This window comes from Neovison vison, chromosome 13 (assembly GCF_020171115.1).
Source record: "Neovison vison isolate M4711 chromosome 13, ASM_NN_V1, whole genome shotgun sequence".
In the NCBI taxonomy this organism is placed as follows: Eukaryota; Metazoa; Chordata; class Mammalia; order Carnivora; family Mustelidae; genus Neogale; species Neogale vison.
In genome coordinates this window covers 21086009-21113769 of record NC_058103.1, presented here as the reverse complement: position 1 = coordinate 21113769, position 27761 = coordinate 21086009, and the positions used below count along the sequence as shown (strand labels likewise).

Sequence of the window (27761 nt, the reverse complement as noted above, 5' to 3'; positions counted from 1 at the left end):
TTGGGACTTCATCAAGATAAAAAGCTTCTGCACAGCAAAGGAAAGAGTCAACAAAACCGAAAGACAACCGACAGAATAAGAGAAGATATTTGCAAATGACATATCAGATAAAGGGCTAGTATCCAAAATTGATAACTTATCAAACTCAACACCCAAAGAACAAAAAATCCAATCAAGAAATGAGCTGAAGACATGAACAGGCTTTTCTACAAAGAAGACATCCAAATAACCAACAGACACATGTTCAATAACACTGGGCATCAGAGAAAGACAAATCAAAACCACAATGAGATACCACCTCACACCAGTCAGAATGGTTAAAATTAAGAAGTCAGGATACAACAGATGCAGAGAAAGGGGAACCTGCTTACACTGCTGGTGGGAATGCAAGCTGGTGCAGACACTCTGAAAAACAGTATGGAGGTTCCTCAAAAAGTTGAAAATAGAGCTATGACCCAGCAATTTCACTACTAGGGATTTATCCCAAAAATAAAAATGTAGTAGTGTGAAGGGACAACTGCACCCCACTGTTTATAGCAGCAGTGTCCATACTAGCCAAACTATGGGAATAACCCAGATGTCCATTGACAGATGAGTGGATAAAGAAGATGTACACACACACACACACACACACACACACACACACTGGAATACTACTGAGTCATCAAAAAAATGAAATCTTGCCATTTGGAATGATGTGGATGCAACTTGAGGATATTATGTTAAGCAAAATAAACCAATCAGAGAAAGTTAATTATGTGATTTCATTCATATGTGGAATTTAAGAAACAAAACAGGATCATAGAGAAACATAGGGAAAAATAAGCAAGATGAAATCAGAGAGAGAGACAAACCACAAGAGACTCTTAATCATAGGACACAAACTGAGAGTTGCTAGGTTGGGGGGTGGGGTAAATGGGTGATGGACATTGGGGAGGATGCATGATATAATGAGCACTGGGGGGCGCCTGGGTGGCTCAGTGGGTTAAGCCGCTGCCTTCGGCTCAGGTCATGATCTCAGGGTCCTGGGATCGAGTCCCACATAGGGCTCTCTGCTCAGCAGGGAGCCTGCTTCCCTCTCTCTCTCTCTCTGCCAGCCTCTCTGCTTACCTGTGATCTCTCTCTGTCAAATAAATAAATAAAATATTAAAAAAAAATAATAATGAGCACTGGGTATTATATGGTACTGATGAATCAAAGAACTCTACCTCGGAAACTAGTAACACATTATGCTTAATTAATTAAATTTAAATAAAAAATAAATACTAAAAGAAAATAAAACACATATTCATTACTTATAAAAGTCTAATAGAATTTAGTACTGGTAGCATTTCTCAGACAACTCAAGGACTTTAGGACACTTTAACACCATTTATAACTCTCCCATCCTTTGTTTATTTGCTATTGTGTATTTTAATTTTGTGGATATAGGTAGTCCTCACTTTGCATGGTCCCAATATGCATAATGTTAAATTACCATTATTTAGTTGAATTTAAATAATAGCTGGTCCCAAAAGCATGGTTCAGGTTGTGGCTACCATTATATATTAACTGTGAATAATGAATAATTGCACAAAGTACAAGCTTTGCTGCTAGCTCTTCAATGTGTGCATCACTATATAAGTAACAAATGCATATGGTGATAGGTGACTAATTACACCACTTCTTTCAAAGTCATTAGTGATTGGTCCCTGAGCACCTGCTATTCAGTCCACAAACAGCTTTACTGTTTGTGCAGTTGTATTGCCCCCTTGTCTTCCAGTGATAAACGCATATGACACTTTATAAAAGTGAATAACTGGAAGAGGGTAATGTCCAGCAGAGATGAAGGAGCAGCAAAGAAACAAAATGTGATAATGCTGGAAATGACATTCGAATCATATGTAAATGGAGTCATAGGAGAACTAGCTGACCATGTGAATGTGATACTGCCACCATTTGAGAGACTCTAGATATTCCAAAAAAGGAATTAGTGAAGGCAAATTATTGACATCAATGAGAAAAGTGATTGCAAACAGAAGGATGAAGATGTCTCAAAAGAAATGATGCCAATAAAAAAACATGCATTAAAGGAGCTCTTAGAAATATTTTATGACATTGAAAGAACAGAGAATTAAATCATGAAAGCTGTTTCAGATCTAGAAAGAAGTATGACAGTTTGCCAAAACATTGATGTGATGCTCTTGCAAGTTACATAGCAAAGAGAAAAAAGGCAAACACTGTTTAAATTACTCTTGATAAGTTTTTTTACAAAGAAATAAAATATTTTAGTTCTAAATCCTTTTTAACATTTAAAATTACAGTGTGCTAAATATCAGTTTACAGTTTTTCCTTTCCCTATACATTTATAATCAATAGTAAAGGAAATTTTACTGTTTTCATAAAAATTTTAAAAGTCACAAAAAATCACAATTTTTTCTCTGATTATAATAAAACTTTCCATAGTTTCAGCATGCAGTTTCATGATCCTATACTATCATGCAGTGCAAGGATTGCCGAGATTTTAAACCCAGTAAGATATTTTTTATTTTGTTTTGTGCAGCCAAGGTTCATTTATATTTACCTTTTCATTTACTTTTGTTTTTCATTTCCTTCTGTACTTCTGTACTACCATTTGGCATTATTTCCCTTTAAAGTTGTTAAATGAAAAATCAGCTATCAATTTTAGTGCCAGTTCTTTGAAACTCTGTGGGTCTTTCCCTACTTTGGCTGGTTTTAATAATTTTCACTTTGTCTTTTTTTTTTTAAGATTAATTTATTTTAGAGAGAGTGCATAGGTGAGGGGAGGGGCAGAAGGAAAGAGGGGAAGGAAAATTCCCATTGAGTGGGGTGCCCAATGTGGAGCTTGATCTCAGGACCCTGAAATCATAACCCAAACCTAAAGCAAGAGTTGGACCCTTAACTGACTGAGCCATCCAGATACCACTTGTCTTTAACTTTTAATACCTTTACCACTGTGTACCTTGATATGGTTCTTTGTATTTTTTTCTGTTGGGGTTTGCAGTAATTCTTATATCTGCAAATTGATTCCCCTATGAGTTTTAGAAATTTCTCTTCAAATATTGCTTTTCTCATCCTTTCTCTCTTCTTTTTTTGGGACCCAATGTTAGGTATGCTAGATTTTTTTTACTGTGCCATATATTTTAAAGATTTATTTATTTATCTGGAGTGGGGAGACAGAGAGAGAGAGAATGCATGCGTGCAAGACTGGGGGTGAGGAGAGAGACAGAGGGAGAGAATCTCAAGCATGCTCCCTGCTAAATGTGGAGCCCAATGCAGGGCTTGATCTCATGACTCATGAGATCATGACCTGGGCTGAAACTAAGAGACATTCAACTGACTGAGCTACTCAGGCACCCCTACTGTGCCACATATTTTTAAATTTTCTTTTTTTTCCTCCATGCTGTAGGCTGAATATATTCTTCTGCCTTATCTTCCAGATTCTTAATTCTCTTTTGAGCTGTGTCTAATCTGTTGTTAAACTCATGTGTTTAGATTTTCAGTTACTGAATTTTTAAATTCTTGTTTCTGTTTGATCCTTTTAATAATTTTTAATTCTATTTTGAAATTCTCTATCTTTAAAATTTTCAATATATTCTTACAGTTATTTTAAAGTCTGGCAACTCTGATTCTCAAATATTCCCATATTTGAATCTTCTGTGGGCATTTTCTGTTGTTTGTTTTCTTCTCTTTATTTTTTCCATATATTCTTGTTTTGTTTTGTTTTTATGCCTGGTTATTTTTTATGGATTCAAAGCTAGGCCTTAGCCTTCATGAGGACTGCTCTATATCCCATTATTCCATACTTCTGGGATGAAGCTTTTCAGGGATCCCAGCCAAAATCTTGGGGTGTGTTTACTAAAGAGTCATCCTCCTTTATAAGCTCTGAACTCCAGTTTTTGGGTTGCTAGCCCTATGAGATTGCTTGAACTTCTATTCAACCTCAGCATCTCAGGTGTTGCTTATAATTCACAGAATTCCTCAAGAGGAAAACAATCAAATCTTGTTTTGGGGATTTGCTTCTCTCCACTTTAGTCCCCTTGAAAGCCCTTGGAAAAAAAAATGTATTTCTACCCATCTTGTCTAGTTGCTTTCAGAGTAATGGTTGGCTTGATTTAAGCTTGCCTCTAATAGATAGAAGTAACATTCTGAACCTCAGTGTTCTTGAAAGCAGTGTAACAATTTTTGAATAAGATATTTATGGTATAAAAATTCTGCTCTTACCTCCTAATAACTGTGTGACTAAGGAAAACACAATTATCCTCTATGAATTTATGTTTTTCTTATATAAATAGTAGAAAAAAATAATTTCTACTTGATAGGGTTGTTTTTTGAGACTCAAATGAGGGGGTTACATACAGAAAACAAAATGTTTGGCATAATGTCTAGAACATAGTAAGTGTTCCTTTTTAAAGATTTATTTATTCAAAGATAGAAAGAATAGGTGGAGAGGCAGAGGGAGAGAATCTTTAAAGCAGATACCTCACTGAGTGCAGACCCTGATGTAAGGCTCAATCTCATGACCTATGAGATCATGACCTGAGCCAAAACCAAGAGTAGTAAACCTAACTGACTGAAACACCCAGGCACCCCAGAACATAGAATTTATAGATAATAGGTATTTTTGTTTCTTCAAGAAAATAGTTCATATTTCATAGAATTTCATAAAATTAAATGGCTGCCTAGAAGACTGTGATCATGTATAACTTTTAATTGATTGTAATGTACTAAAGAAATAGACTAATTACTTACAAAGTTCACTGCCTGGTTTTAATGTGCTAGGCACAGTCTTACATGCATTATATCCTATAAAGTTACCTTTTTATTTTACAAATAAAATACCCTTATTTTACAAATAAGGAATGTGAGGCTAGGAAGATTACATGATTGTACAAGGTCAGATGGTGGTGGGCAGAGAAGCCAGTATTCAAACACAATTCTAACAACGCCAAAGCCAGAATTCCTAATTCTACTCCTGTTCTAATCCCATGAAGTTACATTTCTCTTTCCTAATTGAGAAAAAATGTTAGATTGCAGAATCTTGCACAGGACTGGAATCAAGTCAGTAGTCAGTAAATATTTATTGACTCATTGACATCCACACCAATGAAATCTGTGACATAATAGTAATAAAAGGAAATGACAATTTAAGAAGAGAACTTCTAGTTTTTTCTCCATTTTTCTTTCTTTCTTTTTTTTAAGATTTTATTTATTTGACAGATAGAACATAAGCAGGCAGAGCCACAGGCAGAGGGAGAGGGAGAAGCAGCTCTCCACAGAGCAGGGAGCCCAAGGCGAGGCTCAATCCCAGAACCCTGGGATCGTGACCTGGGCCAAAGGCAGATGTTCGACTGAGCCACCCAGGTGTCCCTTGTGTTTACCTTACAACCATGGAAGTGGAATTTTGGATGGATCAACAGACTTTGAGAACCAGTTAAGGATTTAATCGTAAACAGAAGTTTTGACCCATGGTAAAAGACTAAACTGTTAAAACCATCTAGAGCCCCAGAATTATCAATCAAGACTGGCTATCATGGAGTCTGTGCTGCATTTTTCATTGTACTTACATATGAGTCATTTTACTCAAATTGTAGAAGGAATGTGATTCCAGCCGCTGCAGAGTTGCATCTATTGACAAGTAGCTGAATGTCACAAAAATAGAAAGCAAAGTAGAAAGTTAGTAGAGTTGTAAATGCCTTACATATCCCAAACATATTAATCTTGATGAAACTCCTTTGTCAGGGGCTTCCCAGATCAGGCAACATGACTTCTCTCTACTTATATTAAAATTAGTTTTACTTTTTTCAGATCCTGTGGTACCTGGAAACTTCTCGGTTTTTTAGGTCCTATTCATCTTAAGGTTTCATTCAACTCATACTTCTTCAGAAGCTTTTCCTGAATTTCCGGATTAGGTCAAATATCCCTTAAGTATATCTCATTGCACCAAGAGCTTTTCCTTTCACTAACTACTGCAGTGCAACTTTCTTATTGTTTGGATAATATATGATTTTTATTGTCTGATTAGGCTATGCATTCTCTGAAATAGAAAACTCTGTCTGTTTTGGGTGGCCTTTGAATTTTGAGCACCTTTCATAGTGCGTGGCATGTAGTAGACTCTCAATAAATATATGTTAAGGAAATGAATGAGTGAGTCGATGAGTTACTCAAAATAGCAAAAATGAAAGACATTAAAAAAGAACATAGGAATTAAACAAGAAGCATTTTTAATGGAGTATGTCATAGCATGTGATTAGAAATAGTTTCAAAGATGAGAAATCAATAATTCTCTAGTGAAACATTCCATAGGGTGGTGACTGTATATCTACTCAAGATTTCTCTTCTTTATTTTGATGAAGTAGAAAATTCAAGATCTGTCCTGAACTTTGTAAGCAACAGATAACTCAAATAAAAGTTTTTAAGTATTAAAAAGAGAAAAGAGAAACTTCTAAGTACAACTTGTCAAGAATACATACGAATATTATTTCAAATAGTCTCTACAAATTCTATTCTTGTAATGAGAGGGACAAATGCAGCCAAGTTCAACGACTACTTTTTACTGACAGGCATCTCTAGGATATTTGGGAAAATTAAGAATTAATAGATAGTGGCCCCTTGTAGTCACAGCAGAGATTCTCAACCCTGGTCATACAGTTGAACTACCCAGGAGGCTGTTGAAATTTACGTATGTCCAAGACATGATGCAGGATAGTTAAGTCAGAGTTTATGAGGGATGACGTCTAAATATTTTTATTTTTAAAAAGCTTCCTATATGATTCTAATGTGCAGATGGGGTTGAGGACCAGTCATCTATAGTTTAAATTAAGTCTCTCAGTAAAATATTTTCATTAATACAATGTTTATGAGAGGAGTTCTGACTGTTGCCATGGTCATTGTGAATATTCTAATGGTCCTGTACTTTCTGTTTTATCTATTCTCTAAACAATTTTTCTTTATCAGGTCTCCCAAGCCATTGCCACTTGTAGAAAACATTACGTAAATTATTTTGATCCAGATATATCTTTAACAAAGAGGAAACAATGGAAGACATTGAAAAGATTAATTTATTGTGTAGGGATTGCAGAGATTTATAATGGATGAAGCTGAGCCACCTGAAGGACAAGATTAATTTTGAAGGCTGCAAACTTGTTTACCTAACTTTAGGTCATATCTTTTGCTCTAAATTTTCTCCTGAAATTCTTAGTTTAGAAGTGTGAAGCTTTCTCAAGGGGTTACTGGGATGGTCATTCTGCCCATGTCATAACAACTGAAGTTCCAGTTCTGCACCTGAATTCAACATCCTTAAAGGGCTCTTACAGCTCAGTTGTGAAGACAACATGTAGGAACCATTTTTTAAAAAAGATTTTATTTATTTATTTAACAGCGAGAGATCACAAGTAGGCAGAGAGGCAGGCAGAGAGAGAGGAGGGGAAGCAGGCTCCCTGCTGAGCAGAGAGCGGGGCTTGATCCCAGGACCCTGAGATCATGACCTGAGCTGAAGGCAGAGGCTTTAACCCACTGAGCCACCCAGGCACCCCATGTAGGAACCACTTATTCAGTGGGATGAAAGAAGTGATTCCCTGCTTGCTTATCCCATTTTTAAAAGCAGGAAAAATCAGATCCCACCTCTTCCTCATATTTCTTCTTCGCCTATAAATCTGTGATAATGTGATCATTAGGGTGACCTATCATTTATCATCCAAACTAGGATATTTTTATGAGTTATACAGGCTGCTATTAATAATTATACCTGGATCATAGGTGGAAATTTGTCCTGTCCCAGGCAAACCTATCGAGGATCAACCAAATGATTTCTCTCCTGCCCCTTAGACATACCAGATCTTTAATGATTACTTATGTATCTATGTGTGCTTCCATTCAACAAATACCTGTTGAATATTTACTCTGTCAGTAAATGGACATTGGCAAAACAGATCTGTTCCCTACCCTCAAGGAAAAAATCACAGTAGTGGGTGATATAGGTAGATAAATGGGATTAACATGTTGAGTGGTAAGTGCACTGATGTGGTTCAGGGAGCATTTAACTGGATTGGAGAATCCAGCATAGCCTCCATGGAGGAAGTCTCAACAGAGTCTTCAAATCTGCCTGGGTGTCCTGTATATCTCAACCACCCCTCCTCTTTTATTGCCCACCACTTTTATTTCAGTCCTCAAATTTCCAACTCTTCACCCTATTAGCAGATTACCTTTTATTAATTTGTAGAAAGGACTGAAACCTTGAGATGAGAATTCCTTGAATTCCCCACCAATAAGCCTATTAATTTACCTGCACCTGCTTCATCTTTTACTACTACCTTCTTGTGACAGCATAAAAAAAAATGACAATCTTCCTGTAGCAAGTCAATCTCTGTTTGGATCCCATCCCTTCTTGCTTTCTCAGGGACCTCATGCTCTTTAAGTTCTTTGTTCTTTACTCTCCTTAGCCTTGCTCTCTCTACTGATGCCCTTCCCTGGTCTCAGTTACATCTGCCTGTTTATGACTCTCAAATCTCAAAAAACAAAACAAAAAAACAAAACAAAACAGAACAAAAAAAAAAACCCCCAAAACAACAACAACAACAAAACCCTACTTGAATCTTTCCCAGAGCATCCCTCATAACAGCACCTCTGGACTTCCTTATTCTACTATGCTTTTTCTTTTTATCATATCCATTATTCCCTTCTAAGCTAGTATACATTTATTATGGTTTTGGTTGATTGTCTATTTCCTTCTATTCAAATGTAAACTCCCCACGGGCATCAATCTTTGTTTCGTTATGTATCTTCATCTCTTAGAACAGTCAATGGCACATACTAGGGGAGAAATAAATATTTGCCAAATGAATGAATGAAAAATTATGTCTCTGTCTTGGTGTCTGCTGGACATAGCTTGCTTGCTTGATGCCTCAAAGGCACCTCAAATACTATATGCCCCAAACTGAACTCCTAACTTGCTCCCTGACTCTCCATAGCAAATCCACAGAAAAACTGTCTAGTGTAGTGAATATGCTCATCAACTACACAGATGTCCTAGTCAGACACTTGGATGAAATTCTTCTCCATCTCCCTCCACCTCCAAATCAATCAACTTTCCGGTTTGTTGGTTCTCTCCTATTTGTTACTCACACATGGCCACTTTATTTCCCCTGAACTATCACCTCTCAGTTCATGATCTCCTCTTCCCAAGGACACTGCATCAACCTCCTCACTAGCTTCCTGTCTCCAGTCTTACTCCATTTGACTCCCACTTCACAGCACAACGAATTGTTTCTAAAACACTTGACCTGTCACTTCCCTGCTTATAACCACTTAGTGTCTTGGCCCTTAGGGAGGATTTCAAACTGCTTTATATGGTTCACAAGACCCTGCACTTGCTCATTCCCTGGTTTCATTTTTCTCTACTGCCCTTCTCCCAGCTTAAGCTCTAGCCTCAACAAATTTATTTTAATTTAACTGACAACCCAGCTTTTTCCTTCTGCTTGGAACTATCTTTCCACCTCCCTACCCATCCCACCACGTAGATAAAGCAGATCACAAGTTAGGTGCCATTTCCTCCAGGAAGGCTTCCCTGACTACACTCTCCATCCAGGTAATATGTTTCTTGTATGAGTTCTGTAACACTCTATGATTGACCCTATCATAACACTGTCACTCTCTTAGGAAGGAAAGTGGAAGCTCCATGAGTATTATTAGCTGTTTTATGTGAAGCATCTAGCAAAGTCCCAGACACAAACTGGGGCTCAATAAATGTTTGTTGAATGAATGAATAGAGTAATGGTCAAGCTATTGGGACATCCAAGTAGAGACATCAAATGGGTAATTATATAGGAATTGAGGGAAAAAGGAGAGCTAAAGGGGAATACAGCGTTTAGCTTATAGGTCATCAAATGGTCATGCCATTAAAGGGAGGAGAAGGATCAATTTATCAGGAAGATGATGGGTTTATTTTGGATTTGCTGTTTGAAGTGACTGTGGAACATCAAGATGATGATACTTGGAAGGAAGCTTCTAAAGAAGGCCTGACCTGTAGGAACAAGTCAGGGCTGGAGATACTCATTTGGGAATTAGTTGTATTATGTAATAGTGAAGCTAAAGGAATGGTTCATTCAAGGAGTGTTCATTCAAGGAATGTTCATTCAAGGAGAAGAGGGTATAAAGGAACTTGGACAAAATAAAGGATGAATTGATCTTTAAAGAATTGAATGAAATGGAAAAGGGAGCTAGGAAGGGAGACTGAGAAAGAGTAGCTAAGGTAAGATGTTAAAAAAAGGGATGAGAGCAATATCCAGGAAACCAAAGGAGATAAGAATTTGAAAAAGGAAAGGCTGGTCGGGAAAATCAAAGACTGCAGAGATGTTGAGCTGGGGTGGTTTCTCGGCCACAGCACTGCTGACAAGTCACTGGGACTAGAAAATCCTTTGTTGTGGAAGGATATTCTGAGCCCTGGAGGGTGGTTAGCAGATCCTTCACCTCTACCCATGAGATGCCAGTAGCCCCCTCCTCTAGTAACAACAACTAAAAATGTCAAATTCTACTGAAATGACACAATAGACAATGAATTGTCATGAAATGAATGAATTTAGCCCAAATCACACAGGTGGCTCCTGGTTGTACTGTCACTTAAAGTGCCTGAATTATCGTCATTGTTTGGCAGAATCCATTAAACAAAATAAGGCCCTTATTCATTTCATATATAGTTCTATTCTTGTCAACTCAATATGGAAGTCCTTTTTATCCTTGCTCTTGAGTATATAGCAATTAAATTTTCTAAGGTTTAGAATTATTATTATTATTATTTTTTAAATGAGAGAAGTCTGAAATCATTACCTACATTTCTGACAAAAGGTAAACATTTTCCTACTGGTAAAAAGTGAACCAAGAATTGGTAAATAAGAGAGATTGACTAGAGTTCGATATATAAATCTGTTTATGGGGGAGATTCCTGGCTAAGGTTTTGCCACATCTCAAGACACATTAAAATACATTGAGAATTATTAAATTTTCAAGACCAAATTAATTTAAATTTGCATTAGGTTTAATAAATCAGTTAGGAAGTTAGGTTTAGAGATGTAACAAAATCAAAGAAACATCTTGCACATAAAATTTTTACATACACTGAAGATGCAGATATTGACTTATACAAGTACCATATATATCAAGTATTTGTCTTTATAGAACACATTTAAAAAATAACATGGCACAGTTGGAAACTTTTATTTATATTAAAAAATGACTTACATCCTGGAAATATTGGGCAGATTTGAAAATGCATGACTGGGAATGGTTTTCAGATGAGTCTCTATAAACTTCCTATGAAAATAACAGTTACACAATTAGAGTTTTAATCATTGGACTTTTATAATAAGCCACCTTAATTATGAACCATACATTATTAGAAGCATGCTGGTCCTTATGATACATATTCCATCATACATGATCAACAAGATTAATACTCAAGAAAAAACAGACAGTTTTCCCCCAACAAAACAAGAATTGAGAATGAGATTCAAATGCAGAAAATAAAACTTCAAACATCATCTTTGAATTTGCAGTAAACTCATATGTCTTGTTTAACATCATATTCAAATTATTAACTGGTGAGCAATAAAACATAAGATTATTAGGACTACTGAATTCATATCATGCACATGTCAATGGAAATATCTTAGAATGCTACTAGAACACATATGAAGAATATGAAGAACATATCAAAAGCATTAAATGCATGTGATATATCTTAAAGATTAAAAATAGTGGTATGGTTACAATCTTTTTTCCCAACCAAAGTTCTCTTAAATCATTACCTTGATCTTATCCTTCACTTGATATTGTTTGGAAATAACTGACTGACAAGGAGCTAATTCTCTTGTGACACCTTTATTGCATAATCAACTTAAAGGTTGTGGCTTTTCTTCCAGTTGACTTTTTGGGATACTTTTCAGAAGGCTGAGATTATTTTCCTTGTAGGTAATAAGACATTTTCATGAATTTAAAGATGTTTGTCCACCGAGGTATTCCCCCTCTTTTTTAAGATTTTATTTATTTGTCAGAGAAAGAGAGAGACAGCATGTGCACAAGCAGGGGGAGCAGCAGGCAGAAGCTGGCTCCATCCCACGACCATGGGATCATGACCTGAACTGAAGGCAGACACTTAACCAACTGAGCCACCCAGGCATCCTGAAGTGTTTTATTTTTGACTTCTTTTTGTGGATATCGTGACTGCTTGATAGACTCCTATAGGAAAGAAGGTGTCCTAACTCACTTTGCAAAAAGATAATACCTCATCACACTTACTGTCTTCTCCCTGGGTCTGTTTTGCCATATAAATATGAGCAATCATATATCATCTATTTACTACCTTATTTAATGGCACTAGACTAAAAATTGTTTCCTTTCTAGGCTGCAGGGTTTGGTTTTTTTCCACCCTCAACAATATATTTCCTTGATTTCTGAATTCTTTGAACTACTAATTTTTGCAGTCACTGAAATGCATTTGGAGCTTCTGGTTTCTGGTTCTGGAAGCCTGGAAGTCACCTCTCCCTCTTAACAATAAGTGAAAAGCTGAACAGACTGAACAGACTGAAAACCGAACAACTCTTCTTGGTGAACGGAAGACGCAGGGAAAACTGCTGTTCTCAAGACAGCCAGGCAAATGACAGGAGTCCCAGACTCCCAGGGCAGAGACCGATGTGTGGCAACCACAGGGAGAACCAGTGTCAGGGTAGGAAACCTATACTGGACTGATGAATTGCTGGAAGCGTAGTGTTGATAAATTTCCAGGGGACACAGTCATAGGGAACCTCCACAGTTTTGTAAGATTTACCTCCAGGAGCTCAAACAAGTTCTAATGGTAAGCATTAGGGAAAAAAAATCCCCTTGTGTTTCTGGCAAAGGGAAAGGGATCATTTAGAAATATATCAGAACACACAGTTCTTACCCAGGCCTGCCCTCAGGGGACACTATTAACCAGAGCCTAACTGACCTGGGGTAGGGACAATACCCAACCCCAGGTCACTCTAACAGTTCTGTGCTACTTAAGGGGGAAAAAACAAACAAACTGAGAAACACTGATAAAGTTCAGAGTTTGGAGCACAGGCTCACTAAAAGACTGAGACCTAATCACTAGACTATAGAACACTTCCCCACCCCAACACCTCACCATCACATTACTAATGGTCCTATATTTATAGCAGTTCCTTTTACCTGGTACAGCATGTCTGTCTAACCAGAAATATAAATGCAGGAAGAATGAGCAAGATGGCGGAGGAGTGGGAGACCTAAATTTCATCTGCTCCCAGGAATTCAGCTAGATAGTGATTACACCATTCTGAAGAACTACAAAGTCAGCAGGAGATCAAAGAAAAGAATAGCAGCAATTCTATGAACAGAAAAGCGGCTACTTTCTGGAAGGTAGGACATGTGGAGAAGTGAATCTGAGGCAATATATGGGAAGACAGACTATGGTGGGGTGGGGAAGGAAGCCTCTGTCAGCCGGTTCTTGGCAAGCGACAGAACCGTGGAGCACAAAATCAGAACTATTACAAGTCTGTTCTGGTGAGGGACATTGCTTCAGTGGCTAAGTGGTGGGTGGAATCCTCCCTGGGACAGTGATCTCAAGACCCTCAGGGTCACAGAAAGACTGGGGGTGCCCAAATGTGGCAGAGCTCCCAGGTATCAGAGTGGGGAGGCTGGCTACAGAGATGGAGCTTGGGGGGGGTGCCTCTCACCTTGGGGTTACCATAAACCATGAGCTGTGGCACAATTGGGACACTACTCTTTTTTTAAAAAAAGATTATTTATTTATTTATTTGAATTAATCATTAAATTATAATATTATAATATTAATAATTAATTATTTATTCCTAGTCAACTTCTTCCTAGAAACATCACCAAAGGCAAGGGAAGCCAGGGCAAAAATGAACTGTTGGGACTTCACCAAGATAAAAACCTTTTGCACAGCAAAGGAAATAGTCAACAAAACCAAAAGACAACCTACAAAATGGGAGAAGATATTTGCAAATGACATATCAGATAGAGGGCTAGTATCCAAAATCTATGAAGAATTTCTCGAACTCAACACCCAAAGAACAAATAATTCAATCAAGAAATGGGCAGAACACATCCAAATGGCCAACAGACACATGAAAAAGTGCTCACCATCACTCAGCATCAGGGAAAGACAAATCAAAACCACAATGAGATATCATATCACACCAGGAAGGATGGCTAAAATTAACAAGGAAACAACAGTTGATGAGGATGTGGAGAAAGGGGAAGCCTCCTACACTGTTGGTGGGAATGCAAGCTGGTGCAGCCACTCTGGAAATCAGTATGGAAGTTTCTCAAGAAGTTGAAAATAGAGCTACCCAACAACCCAGCAGTAACACTACTGGGTATTTACCCTAAAGATACAAATGTAGTGATCTGAAGGGGCACATGCCCCTGATTGTTTATAGCAGCAATGTCCACGATAGCCAAACTATGGAAAGAGCCTGGATGTCCATTGACAGATGAATGGATAAAGATGTGATACACAACACACACATAGACACACACACACACACACACACACACACACACACCACACACAGGAATACTATACAGCCATCAAAAGGGAAATCTTGCAATTTGCAACAATATGAATGGAACTAGAGGGTATTACGCTAAGTGAAATAAGCCAATCAGGGAAAGATAATTATCATATGATCTCACTGATAGGAGGAATTTGAAAAACAAGACAGAATCATAGGGGAAAGGAGGGAAAAATGAAACAAAATGAAACCAGAGAGGGAGACAAGCCATAAGAGACTCTTAATATCAGGAAATAAATTGAGGGTTGCTGGAGGTGAAGGGGGTGGGAAGGATGGGTGGCTGGGTAATGGAGATTGGGAAGACTGTGTGCTATGGTGAGTGTTGTCATTTATGTAAGACTGATGAATCACAGACCTGTACCGCTGAAACAAAGAATACATTATATGCTAATTTTAAAAATTATCAACAACAAGGAATTCGGGGAGAAATAGGAAAGGGTTAAAAATAATAATAATAAAAAGAAATATATCTGCAATCAGCCTAATCAGTGCATCAGCAAGACCAAATTAATTTATATGAGGATCTGTTAACTTGGGGGAGGGGAGGTGATGTGAATGGTGAAAGTGTAAATTGTTAGCTCTTGGTGTTTCAGCATGAAACCCACTGTTGCTTTAATATCATTTCAAAAATTCAAGTCCTATAAATTACCCACTCTTCCTCATAGGTCTCCCACTTACATTCCCTTAATTTGATTGATTAAAAGCTGTTGGTCCAGATTCTGTAGTTAAAAAAAAAAAAAAAAAAGAGAACAACAGTCATTTGATTAAAATCTCCCAGGAAAATTGGGCCATGCCAAAGGAAAACAAAGGATAAAATACACACCTGTTGGGTATCACCCAAGGAGATTGAGTTTCTCAAGCTCAAAGGTAGTCCTATGTATAAAGCATGTCCTAAGACATGAATCTTGAGGGCATACTTAATCATAAGATGCCCCATATTGCTTGTAGGTAATGTGGACCCAATTTGTAACTTTCATTGATTAAACATTAGGGCATTTATTCTGTGTTCAGAAGAAAATGACGTATTTAATTGAGAAGAAAATTAGAGTAAGTTTACAGTGGTATCTAAGAAGTCTGACGTGGAACAGAAATCCATCTAAATGCAATTTCATAGACTTTGAGTAAAAGATTAAAGATTCAAATAACATTTATATCCTTTCCCAATATATGAATTTCTGATATATATAATCCATGTTTCTTGAATTATCTCTCTTTGACACACATAAACACAAAGATTTTTCCCTACTACTAAGTTATAGATAATGGAGTTCAGGGTACAGTAACCCAAACCACAGTAACTTAGCATATTGGACATTTTAAGCTGGAGGTATTTGAGAAATGGGAGGCGTAGGAAGAACTCTCTGATTCCTCTTCTCTTCTGAAACAAATCATAAGACCCTCATGTGAGAGACGTCCTGCCTTATAGCTTTATCTCTGAAAATACCGAAGGAACCTGAATGAACAAACCTTGCAAAGCTTCCTCCAGTTCATTACCCTTAGTTCATAACCTTTGGTTCTATCATGTTTTTCCATGACTTTCCATTCTTCATCAAGCTAGCATAAAAATGCTGAGGTTTAATCACTTCTTTATGCCTTCATTTCTTTACAAAGACCTCTGTGACACATACAAATTATAGTAAATAGATTTTTATGTTTTTCTCTTGTTAATCTTTTATTACAAAGCCCCAGCTGAGGAACTTGCAGGATAGAAGGAAAAACACATTATTTTCCTCCCCTACAGTTTCTGGTGATGGGGATTGGATAGTAAAAGGCTGGAATATTGCCCTCACCTTGGACACTGCAATTGAGGTCTGGGACAACTGACAGAAAGCCAGTAGAAGGTAAGAATTCTTTTTATTTTATTTTATTTATTTATTTGACAGAGAGAGATCACAAGTAGGCAGAGAGAGAGGGGGGAGCAGGCTCCTCACTGAACAGAGAGCCCAATGCGGGGCTCAATCCCAGGACCCTGAGATCATGACCTGGGCCAAAGGCAGAGGCTTAACACACTGAGCCACCCCGGTGCCCCAGAAGGTAAGAATTCTTAACATGTCAATGTCTTCCATCTCTATCTTAGTGCTTAGTCAAGAGAGGAATGTAGACATTTCTCCTTGCCCTTTCCTTTCCAAATTCAGGTGAGCAGGAAAAAATATTTGTAAGAATTAGTTATTTGGATTGTGACACTTGTGACTTTAGTTTTGAGTACCTATTGTTTATTGATCCTTTTCTCCAGGAACAGCTATTTCTTTCCTGCTTGTTTGGGTTTTTTGTTTTGTTTTGTGTCCTGAGAGCCTTGCTTGGCTTTTTGCCTGCCAGCGTATGCAAGTCATTGGTTAGCTATTAAGAAAGTTGCCTAGGAAACAAAGATTCTGTGTTTTATCAAAGTAATTTCCTATGCTTCATGTTGTCTTTACAAGGTCTTTTGATTACTTAAGAAAACCTAACTTTCTTAATACTAAAAGAGCAGAGGGTTTTGTTCACAACTATGTAACCTTCTGTATTTGCCTATAAAATGTTTTATTGTCACTTTGGCTAAATAGATGACCAGGATCTTATTTAATTAAGTGTTCAAATCTTTTGACATTTTTGACAAATTTCCCCAAATCAAATTCTAAATAATATTCTCTGAACTAACTGAGTTTTTCCAGAGGATCCCTGCAAAACAGACTTTTAAGAAGAACGTATATAACCAGTTGCCTTTTCTTGTTACACTCAAATAGGCCAAGTTTAATAAGATTAGATTTATTTTTGCAAATAAAAATAGCCTTGGATTATCTTTGGTAGAAATGGAGGTGACTGTAGAGAAAAATGTTGTTTCAGTGAAACAGTACTATTTGCCCTTGTAAATGTTCATGATCTTTGAGCCATTTTTCATCTCCTTTAAATCAGATCCTGCTATTTTTGCATTTTGTCGGTTGTTAATGTAGCCAACATTTCTCTCATCTTCCTGACTTGGCATCACCAGAAACGAAACTATTTCCCAAAGTCCTATAAGCTGAAGCTGGATGATGATAAACACTTTTAGGAAGTCATAATAACAGATCATGTATGGGCACTCTTTGTATCTTTGGCCATGTAGGTCACTCAAAAATTTCACCAGAATGTCCAACCCTATCACCAGAGATATTCAAACTACAAACCAAAATTTTATTAATCGTCTACTGCCTGTCCTAACTATGTTACTTAAAGATGCTTTGAGCCCACCGTCTAGAAATCTTGACTGACTGCCCTCTGGATTCAAAAACTGAATTTATAGTTTGTTGGAACCATTAACTTTTTACTTCTATTTCCTCAGAAATGTCCCTCATTAAATGCCTGATTATTAACACCATTAGAAGCCTAACTTAGGTGGGTACCTTACTCCCGTCCCTTTCACTGCCTTCTGAAATGAAACAATCTGTAGGACTGACCTAGTCATAGGATTCAGAGACTGGTTCACTGGGATACGGGATGATCTATCAACTAAGTTTCTGGACTGTCAAACTTTGGGGGGGGGATTTCAGATGGGAGAATAATGGGGTTCAGAACAAGTTACCCCAAAATATGACAGCTTAGTTTGCCGAATATTTTAAGCTGGAGGGATCTGAGAAACAGCAGGTTCAGAAAGAACTCGCTAACCCCTCTCCGCTGCTAACGCTGGTCATAAGACTCTCATAGAAGAGGTTCCTTCTCTGTACCCAGAAGAAAGAAGCAACCTTATTTCTGAAGACAGTAGGATGCTAAGGAGGAATCTGAACAAACAGGCCTTGCTATATTTCCCGCAGTTTGTCATCCTTATCTTATACCCCTTTGTCCTATGACATTTTATCACCACTTTCCATTCTTTATCCAACCTAGCATACAAATGCACAGGTTTAGTTATTTCTTCAAGTCTGCCTTTCTTCCTAAACGCTCCCAGGTCACGTAAAACTTACATAAAGTAAGTTGGTATGCCTTTCTCTTGTTTAATCTCTTTTTGATTATTGAGTCATAGCTGAAAAGCTAGAAGGGTAGGAAAAGATGTTTTTTCATCCTCTACACAGCACAACATGTTTTACAAGACAAAAATGTTTGGACATGCTAACATTTTGCTCATTCTTTTCAGCCTGATTCTTCCCCCAAGAAAGCCCACCAATACAAATAGACCAAGGAGGATAATGGGTCTCAGAACCACTGTCTTACTAATGATATACTATACACAATCAATCCTGAACAAAAGTGAAAGGGGAAATGCTAGGCATCCCAGCCTAAGATGAAAATAAATGATCAATTATTGGATGCACTTAGTTAATATCATGATGATTATAATGTAGCCCAAGACAGAAGACTGATTTCAATAATGTTGAAAGAATGAATGATCAGAATAGCAATTGATCATAAAAAAATTTCAGTTTAGCAGCTTATACGTTTTACCTGGATATATTCATAGTAATGTATATACTATCTGGAAAAATAAACCCATTAGTGAGTTAAAAAATGTAAATTGGTATAAATCATCTTAGCTGCAACTCTAAAATTCACCACATGTTAGCTTAACCCTTCCTTCACTTTCTTCCCTACTTTTAGCCGATCAACATTATGAAAACATGTAGGAAGTTTTCTCCAAAGTACCTATTTCTCTTCAAATAAAGAGCAAAAATAATTGACTGGTAGTGGTATCTAGCTAATTAAATAATAAAGATAGCATGTTTATTGGCTGAGGGTCATGGAGAATAAATTATTGTAACGTGTGGATGTCTTGTTGATCCCTCGCTGACCCGAGAGGCATGAGACCTAAACGTTATGGAGGTTTTATGGTTGTTTTGTTAGGCAGTAACTTGGTAGCTAGAGCTAACTGATAAGTGGTTATTATCAACCTGTTTCTCTGTCCGTTCCCATAGGAGTGAGCAGCTGGATGTTCTTTCCATTGTCTGCATTTTCAAAGAATCTTGTAACACTGTAATCGCTGCTGCCTTAAGAGCAGATGGGAGAGAGGAAAGGCAAATGATGTGATTATTTGGCTAGAATATTTTATTTTTCTTTCAGAATAAGTTTTGAATATTTGTGGAAAAGGAAGAATACATATATATTCTGTTGACAAAAACATCAGAAAAGCTTCAAGGTGTTATGCTATTATCCAAAGAATTAGCATCAAAGTAGTAGTTATTTCATATGGAAATATACTAGGGACTGAAGAGACTCTGTTTTTTATTTGCTTTTTATGCTCAAAATGAGAAGGCCATGATTATGCTCTCTACTATAAAATGAAAAAACAGAAAATGTACCTCATATGAGTAGTAACAGTATTTACTATTAGTAACAGTATTTACTATTAATGATGAAGGCATCACATACATTGGGGAAAAAAGTTTATAGTTTTATATCCTAAGTGAAGCATATACATGTAGTAGTTAAACAAGTTGGCTTTAGCATATGGAAAGAACAAATATTTAATAATAAATATTTATAATAGTAAATGTATTTTATAATAAATATTTAAGAGAGAATCAATATTTAAGCTGCTGAGGGGCACCTGGGTGGCTCAGTGGGTTAAAGCCTCAGCCTTGGGCTTAGGTCATGATCCCAGGGTCCTGGGATCGAGCTCCGAGTAGGGCTCTCTGCTCCTCAGGGAGCCTGCTTCCTCCTCTCTCTCTGCCTGCCTCTCTGTCTATTTGTGATCTCTGTCTGTCAAATAAATAAATAAAATATTTAAAAATATATATATATACTTAAGCTGCTGATGCAATTTAATTTATTTTTCTATGACTTATTTAACAAAGGATGATCAATGAGGGTATGACTTAGAATCAAACATTTCTTTTGGACTTGCCAAATGTCTGCATTTAGAAGATACAATGCAGAACTAGCAATGCATGTGAAGTGCCCCTGAACTGATTTCAAGATTTGCAGAATAAGATCCAATTTTAAGAACTGTCTTTTTTTCTTGCCATAGAAACAGGGAGGGAAACCTGGTTAATGCTAGCAAAGAGAACAGACAGTTCTCTATGTTCCAACAAGAACAATTTGTGCTATTACATTTTCCACATGATTATAGGCTCATTTCACTGAAACTTTAGGAGCATGTAAATTGAATCAACATTCCAACATTTTGTTTTGTACAAGTTCTCTGGAATCATAAATACATAGTTTGTATGTATGTGTACACTTGTGGGTGTGAGTTTTAGTTGATCAATGCTGCATGTTTCCCACTACAGCCCCTATTTATTAAAGAATGTAAAGTATGAATGGATGAACATGACTGAATTTTCCTGGGTTGAGAAGCATGATTGATCCTCTTTGCTATGGCTAAGCTTGGGTGGGCCAGAAACACCAACCTCCCATTTGTGTGTGACATTTTTAGTCTCTGGGCAATCAGGCTGAGAATATTTTGTGATTCTGCACCGACCTTGTTTGTTTAATATCCTCATTTGCATTTCAAAGGCCTCCTTTAGTATTAAATACTTGTGTCAGTCAATCAACCAATATTTCACTGAAATGTGTCAAATATGCAACACTGGACTAGTCAACATTACCAAAAAAAGTACCGGTAGTAGAAAAATAATCCAGATACTTAAATATTGTGAAACTGTGGATTATAAAATGGACAATATTAATATGACATTTATCATTTGCCTACTGTTTTAAACTTTGCTGAGAAGATTCTTATTGGTGAATCTTCTTTACTATTGTGTATTTTTTATATATATATATATATATATATATATATATATATATATATATGCTGTGGTGAGTATGAGGAATGTAGCAAGCAGAGGAATTAAAGTCAGGAATGTAGATCCAGAAGGGTCATGCAGTCAAACATTTGGGACTCTTTATGCTACATATAGACTGTATTTTAAAATATGAAAAAATTTTAATCTATGCTATCTGTGATTTTGTTTCAATAGTAGAATGGCATTCTAGTCAGTGTTCCTGCTGAATTATTTACAAATAATACAAAAATACCAGATGATGCCTAAAACTCAAGATATGATATTCCAACACACCACCAGATTCCAAAGGCAGCAATGAATCATCATTTTGAGATAGTTAATTCCCATCTGGGCTTTAACTTTTGTGATTTTAGACTTAGAAACTCAAGCAATGGCTTGACAGGTTTGGCTATATGGAAATTATCTAGCTTAGGCCATCTGGGCTAGAGTTTCTATCATGGCATTTGGTTTAGTTCTCCATATTTAAAAAATATATATATGTATATATACATATATATGTATATATTTTTACACATATGTATATATACATATGTGTATATATTTTTATACATATGTATATATATGTATACATATGTATATATTTTTATATATATGCATATATACATATATAATAAAATTTGGTTTTATTTCATTATTTGGGATACTTTTTGTATTTCATTATTTGGGATAATTTTTGTAATTTACATCAAGAAAGATACACACATCTTTAAATGTATACTTATATACTTAAATGTGTACAAGTGTATATGTACACATATATTTGCATGACCAGGACCTGGATCAAAATATGGGCTTTCCCCATACCATGTACCTTTTTGACAACAACACTATGAAACTAGAAGTCAAGCACAAGAAAAAGTCTGGAAAAACCACAAATACATGGAGGTCTAATAACATGCTACGAAACAAGGAACTGGTCAACCAGGAAATCAAAAAGGAAATTTAAAACTATATAGAAACAAAGAAAATGAAAATATAACAGCCTAAAGCCTTTGGGATATAGCAAAAGCAGTTCTAAAAAGGAAGTTTGTAGCAATATAGGCCTACCTCAACAAGTGAGGGAAATCTCAAATGAAAAATCTAAACTTACCACCTAAAGGAGCTAGAAAAAGAATAATAATGAAGCCTAAAGCCAGCAGAAGGAAGTAAATAATGCACATTAGAGCAGAAATAAATAATATAGAAATTACAAAAAACCAGTGTAATGGATCAATGAAACCAGGTGCTGATTCTTTGAAAAAATTAATAAAATTGATAAACCTCTATCCAGACTTATCAAAAAGAAAAGAGAAAGGATTTAAATAAATAAAATCACAAATGAGAGAAGAGAAACAGCAACCAGCACCACAGAAATAAAAACCATTATAAGAGAATATTATGAAAAACTAAATGCCAACAAATTGGGCAACCTAGATGAAATGGATAAATTCATAGAAACATATAAATTATCAAAACTGAAACAGGAAGAAATAGAAAATTTGAACAAACTGATAAGCAGCAAAGAAATTGAATCAGTAATCAAAATCCTCCCAATAAACAAAAATTGAGGAGCAGATGGCTTCATGGGCAGATTCTATCAACCATTTCAAGAAGTATTAATACCTATTCTCCTCAAACTATTCCCAAAAAAATAGAAAAAGGAGGAAAACTTTCAAATTCATTCTATGAGGCCTGCATTATCCTGATACCAAAACTAGATAAAGACACCACTAAAAAAGAGAACAATGTTCAGCCCTGATGAACATAGATAAAAAAGTTCTCAATAAAATATGAGCAAACCAAATGCAACAATACATTAAAAAATCATTCACTACAATCAAATGGGACTTATTCCTGGGTTGAAAGGTGGTTCAATATTTGCAAATCAATGAACGTGATCTATGACATTAATAAAAGGAAGGATAAGAACTATATGATTCTTTTTTTTTTTTTAAGGATTTTATTTATTTATTTGACAGAGATCACAAGTAGGCAGAGAGGCAGGTAGAGAGAGAGGGGGATGCAGGATCCCTGCTGAGCAGAGAGCCTGATACAGGGCTCGATCCCAGGACCCTGAGCTCATGACCTGAGGTAAAGGTAGAGGCTTAAACCCACTGAGCCACACAGGTGCCCCAAGAACCATATGGTCATTTCAATAGATGCAGAGAAAGCATTTGACAAACTACAACATCCATTCATGATAAAGACCCTCAACAAAGCAGGTTTAGTGGGAACATACCTCAACATAATAAAGGTCATCTATGAAAAACCCAGAGTGTAAATAAAATTTCCTCAGTGGGAAAAAACTGAGAGCTTTTCCTCTATGGTCAGGAACAAGAGAGGGATGTCCACTCTCACCACTTCGATTCAACGTAGAACTGAAAGTCCTATTCACAGCAATCAGAAAACAAAAAGAAATAAAAAGCATCCAAATTAGCAAGGAAGAGGTAAAACTTTCACTATTTGCAGATGACATGATACTATAAATAGGAAACCTGAAAGACTCCACCAAAAAACTGCCAGAACTGATAAATTCAGTAAAGTTGCAGGGTACAAAATCAATGTACGGAAATCGATTGCATTTCTATACACCAATAATGAAGCAGCAGAAAGAGAAATTAAGGAATCAGTCCCATTTACAATTGCATCAAACCAATAAGATATATAGGAATAAACCTAACCAAAGATGTGAAAGACCTAACTCTGAAAACTATAAAACGCTGATGAAAGAAATTGAAGATGACACAAAGAAATGGAAAGACATTCTATGCTCATGGATCAGAAGAGTCAATATTATTAAAATGTCTATACTACCCAAGCAGTGTGCACTTTCAATGCCACCCTTTTTAAAATACTGACGATATTTTAAACCATTGAACTATGGTTTAATAGTTTAGAACTAGAACAAATAATCCTAAAATTTGTATGTAATCACAAAAGACCCTGAATAGCCAAAGTAACCTTGGAAAAATAATCACAATTCTGGAATTCAAGTTATAAAACTGTAGTAATCAAAACAGTATGGTACTGGAACAAAAATAGACACATAGATCAATGGAACAGAATAGATAATCCAGAAATGAACCCACATGTATATGGCCAATTAATCTTTGACAAGGAAGGAAAGAATATCCAGTGAGAAAACAAATGTTATACCTAACTAATGAATCATTGAACACTACATCAAAAACTAATTCTATACTATACAGTGGCTAACTGAACATGATTAAAAAAAAGAAAGAAAACAAATGTTTCTTCAACAAAAGGTTTTGGGAAAACTGGACACTTTCTTATACCATGAACAAAAATAAATTCAAAATGGATTAAAGAACTAACTAAATGTGAGAACTCAAACCATAATACTAGAAGAGAACACAGGCAGTAACTTCTTTGACATTATATGTAGCAACTTCTTTCTAGGCATGTCTCCTGAGGCAAGTAAAACAAAATAATAAATTCTTCTCTATAGTGAAGGAAACAATCAACAAAACTAAAAGGCAACCTACTGAGTGGGAGAAGAGATATATATATGCAAATGACATAACCAATAAAGGATTTATATTCAAGATAGGTAAAGAACTTATAAAAACTATAAACATATTGCAGATAAAAAATGGGCAGAAGACATGAATACACATTTTTCTGAAGAAAGACAAACAGATAGCCAATACCCACATGAAACAATACTCAGCATCACTCAGCATCAGGAAAATACAAATATAAACTACAATGAGATATAACACCTGTCAGAATGGCTAAAATCAATGCAAGAAACAAGAAGTACTGGTGAGGATATTGGAGAACAGGGAATCCTCTTGCTCTGTTGGTGGGAATGCAAACTGGTGCAGCCACTGTAGAAAACAGCATGGGACTTCCTTGAAAAATTAAAAATAGAACTACCCTAGGATCCAGTAATTGCACTACTTGGTATTTACCCAGAGAATACAAAAATACTAATTCAAAGGGATACATACTCCCTGATGTTTATCAGCATTATCCACCATAGCCGAATTATGGAAACAGATCAAGTGTCCATCACCTGATGAATATATACATACATGTATGTATACATACATGCATACATACACACACATTTATATATACACACATATGCATATGTGTATACACATGCATATACATATCCATGCAAATACACACATATATACACACATATATATGTATATATATATATACACACATACATACATTTATATATATACACACACACCAAAATGGAATATTACTCAGCCATAAAAGAATTAAATATTGCCCTTTGCAACAACATGGATGGAGCTAGGGAGTATTATGCTAAACAAAATAAGTCAGTCAGAGAAAGACAGATACCATATGATTTCAGTCCTATGTGGAATTTGAGAAAAAAACAAAACAAAACAACAAATTAGCAATAGGGATAAAAATAGAGAGAGTGAGAGAGAGAGGAAGACCAAGAAATAGACTCTTGACTATAGAGAACAAACCGACGGTTACCAGAGGGGAGGTGGCGGAGGATGGGTTAAATAGATGATGGGATTAAGAAGTGCCCTTGTGGTGAGCCCTGGGTGGTATTTGCAAGTGCTGAAATGCTGCATTGTTCACCTGAAACTAATATTACACTGTATGTTAACTAACTGAAATTTAAAGAAAAACTTGAAAAAACAAAGTACAACTGCTTTTTCCACAAAACTTAAATATATAGACTATCTCCATCATCCCAGAAAGTTCCCATGTGCCCCTTTCCAATTACTAACTCCACCCCTCTCAGAAAATAACCCATTGTCCCGAATTCTGCCACCACGATTGCTTCTTTTTATTAACTTCACATAAATGTAATCACACAATAGCCACCATTTTCTGTCTGGCTTCTTTTGTTCAGTGTAATGTTTTTGAGATTTGTCCACATTGTTTCACCCATCAGTTGTTTCTTTTATTGCTAATTATGAATATGTGCACCTTGTTTATTCTTCTGCAGTTGATATTTTTCCAGTTTGGGGCCATTAAGATTAAAGCTCCCATCCCCTCCGGCAACTTTCAGTTTCCTATGATTAAGGGTTTTTTTATGGTCTGTCTCCCTCTCTGATTGTGTCTTGTTTGATTTTTCCCTCCCTTCTTCTATACTCCTGTTTTGTTTCTTAAATTCCATATATGAATGAAATGACATGATAATTGTCTTTCTTTGATTGACTTGTTTTGCTTAGCATAATATCCTCTAGTTCCATTTCCACGCTGTTGGAAATGGAAAGATTTCTTTTTTACGATGGCTGAATAATATTCCATGGGGTGTGTGTGTGTGTGCGTGTGTATACACCACATCTTCGTTATTCATTCATCTGTTGATAGGCATCTGGGGTCTTTTCATAGTTTAACTACTGTGGACTTTGCTGCGATAAACTTTGGGTGCAAATGCCCCTTTGGATCATTACATTTGTATCTTTGGGTTAATACCTAGTAGTGCAATTTCTGGGTCATAGGGTAGCTCTATTTTTAATTTTTTTAGGAACTTTCGTACTGGTTTTCAGAGTAGCTGCACCAGCTTGCATTTCTACCAGTCAAGTAAGAGGATCCCCCTTTCTCCGCATCCTCACCAACATTATCACATACAAATCTTTTCATGGACATATACAATTGTTGCTCTTGGGTAAATACCTAGGATTGGGATTTATGGATTATAGGTAAATACAAATTTAACTACAATAGAAACTGCCAGTTTCCAAAATGATTGTGCCATGTTCACTCTTACCAGTAATGAATGGGAATTCTGGTTAACTCCACATCCCCACCAGGACCTGGTATTATCAGTCTTTTAAATTTTAGCCATACTGGTAGATATGTATGTATAATATTCTTGATTAGCATTTTTAATTGCTAAAGGTTTTAGAGAAAAGGAGAGTCAAGTAAAAAAAAGTATATTTGTATGAACAGTGTGACGGTTAATTTTATTTGTTGACTGGACTATGGAGTGCCCCGATATTTGGTTAAAAATTATTTGTTTTTAATTAACATATAATGTATTATTTGTTTCAGGGGTACAGGTCCGTGATTCATCAGTCTTACACTATTCATAGTGCTCACCATAGCCCATACCCTCCCCAGTGTCCATCACCCAGTCACCCCATTCCTCCCACACCCCCTCCACTCCAGCAACCCTTAGTTTGTTTCCTGAGATTAAGAGTCTCTTATCTTAATCTTGATCTCTGGTTTTGTCTTATTTCATTTTTCCCTTTCTTTCCTATGATCCTCTCTCTTGTTTCTCAAATTCTTCATATCATTGAGATCACATGATAATTATCTTTCTCTGATTGACTTATTTCGCTTACCATAATACCCTTCAGTTCCATCCATGTCATTTTCTGTTGGCTGTATAATATTCCTCTGTGTGTGCGCGCGCGCACGTGTGTGTGTGTGTGTATGTGTGTGTGTGTATACACTGCTTTGGTTTTCTTTTTCAACATTCCTTTGGCTATTTGGGGTCTTTTCTAATACTAAAAATAATTTTAGGAGTATT

At 36.3% G+C, this 27761-nt stretch overlaps 1 protein-coding gene across 5 annotated transcripts in view; it reads right to left on the bottom strand.

The window, feature by feature from the left end:
• TSHR (thyroid stimulating hormone receptor) overlaps positions 1-27761 on the bottom strand; it is a 163029-nt gene that overhangs the window by 60789 nt on the left and 74479 nt on the right. For 4 of the 5 annotated variants that reach the window (XM_044230780.1, XM_044230779.1, XM_044230781.1 and 1 more), the window contains 2 exons: positions 11236-11307; positions 5568-5642 (listed from right to left, as the gene is read on the bottom strand). The exons of the other annotated variant lie outside the window; for it this stretch is intronic. In XM_044230780.1, the coding sequence (XP_044086715.1) occupies positions 5568-5642; positions 11236-11307 (147 nt within the window). The remainder of the gene's footprint in view (positions 1-5567; positions 5643-11235; positions 11308-27761) is intronic. 5 annotated transcript variants of the gene reach the window in all.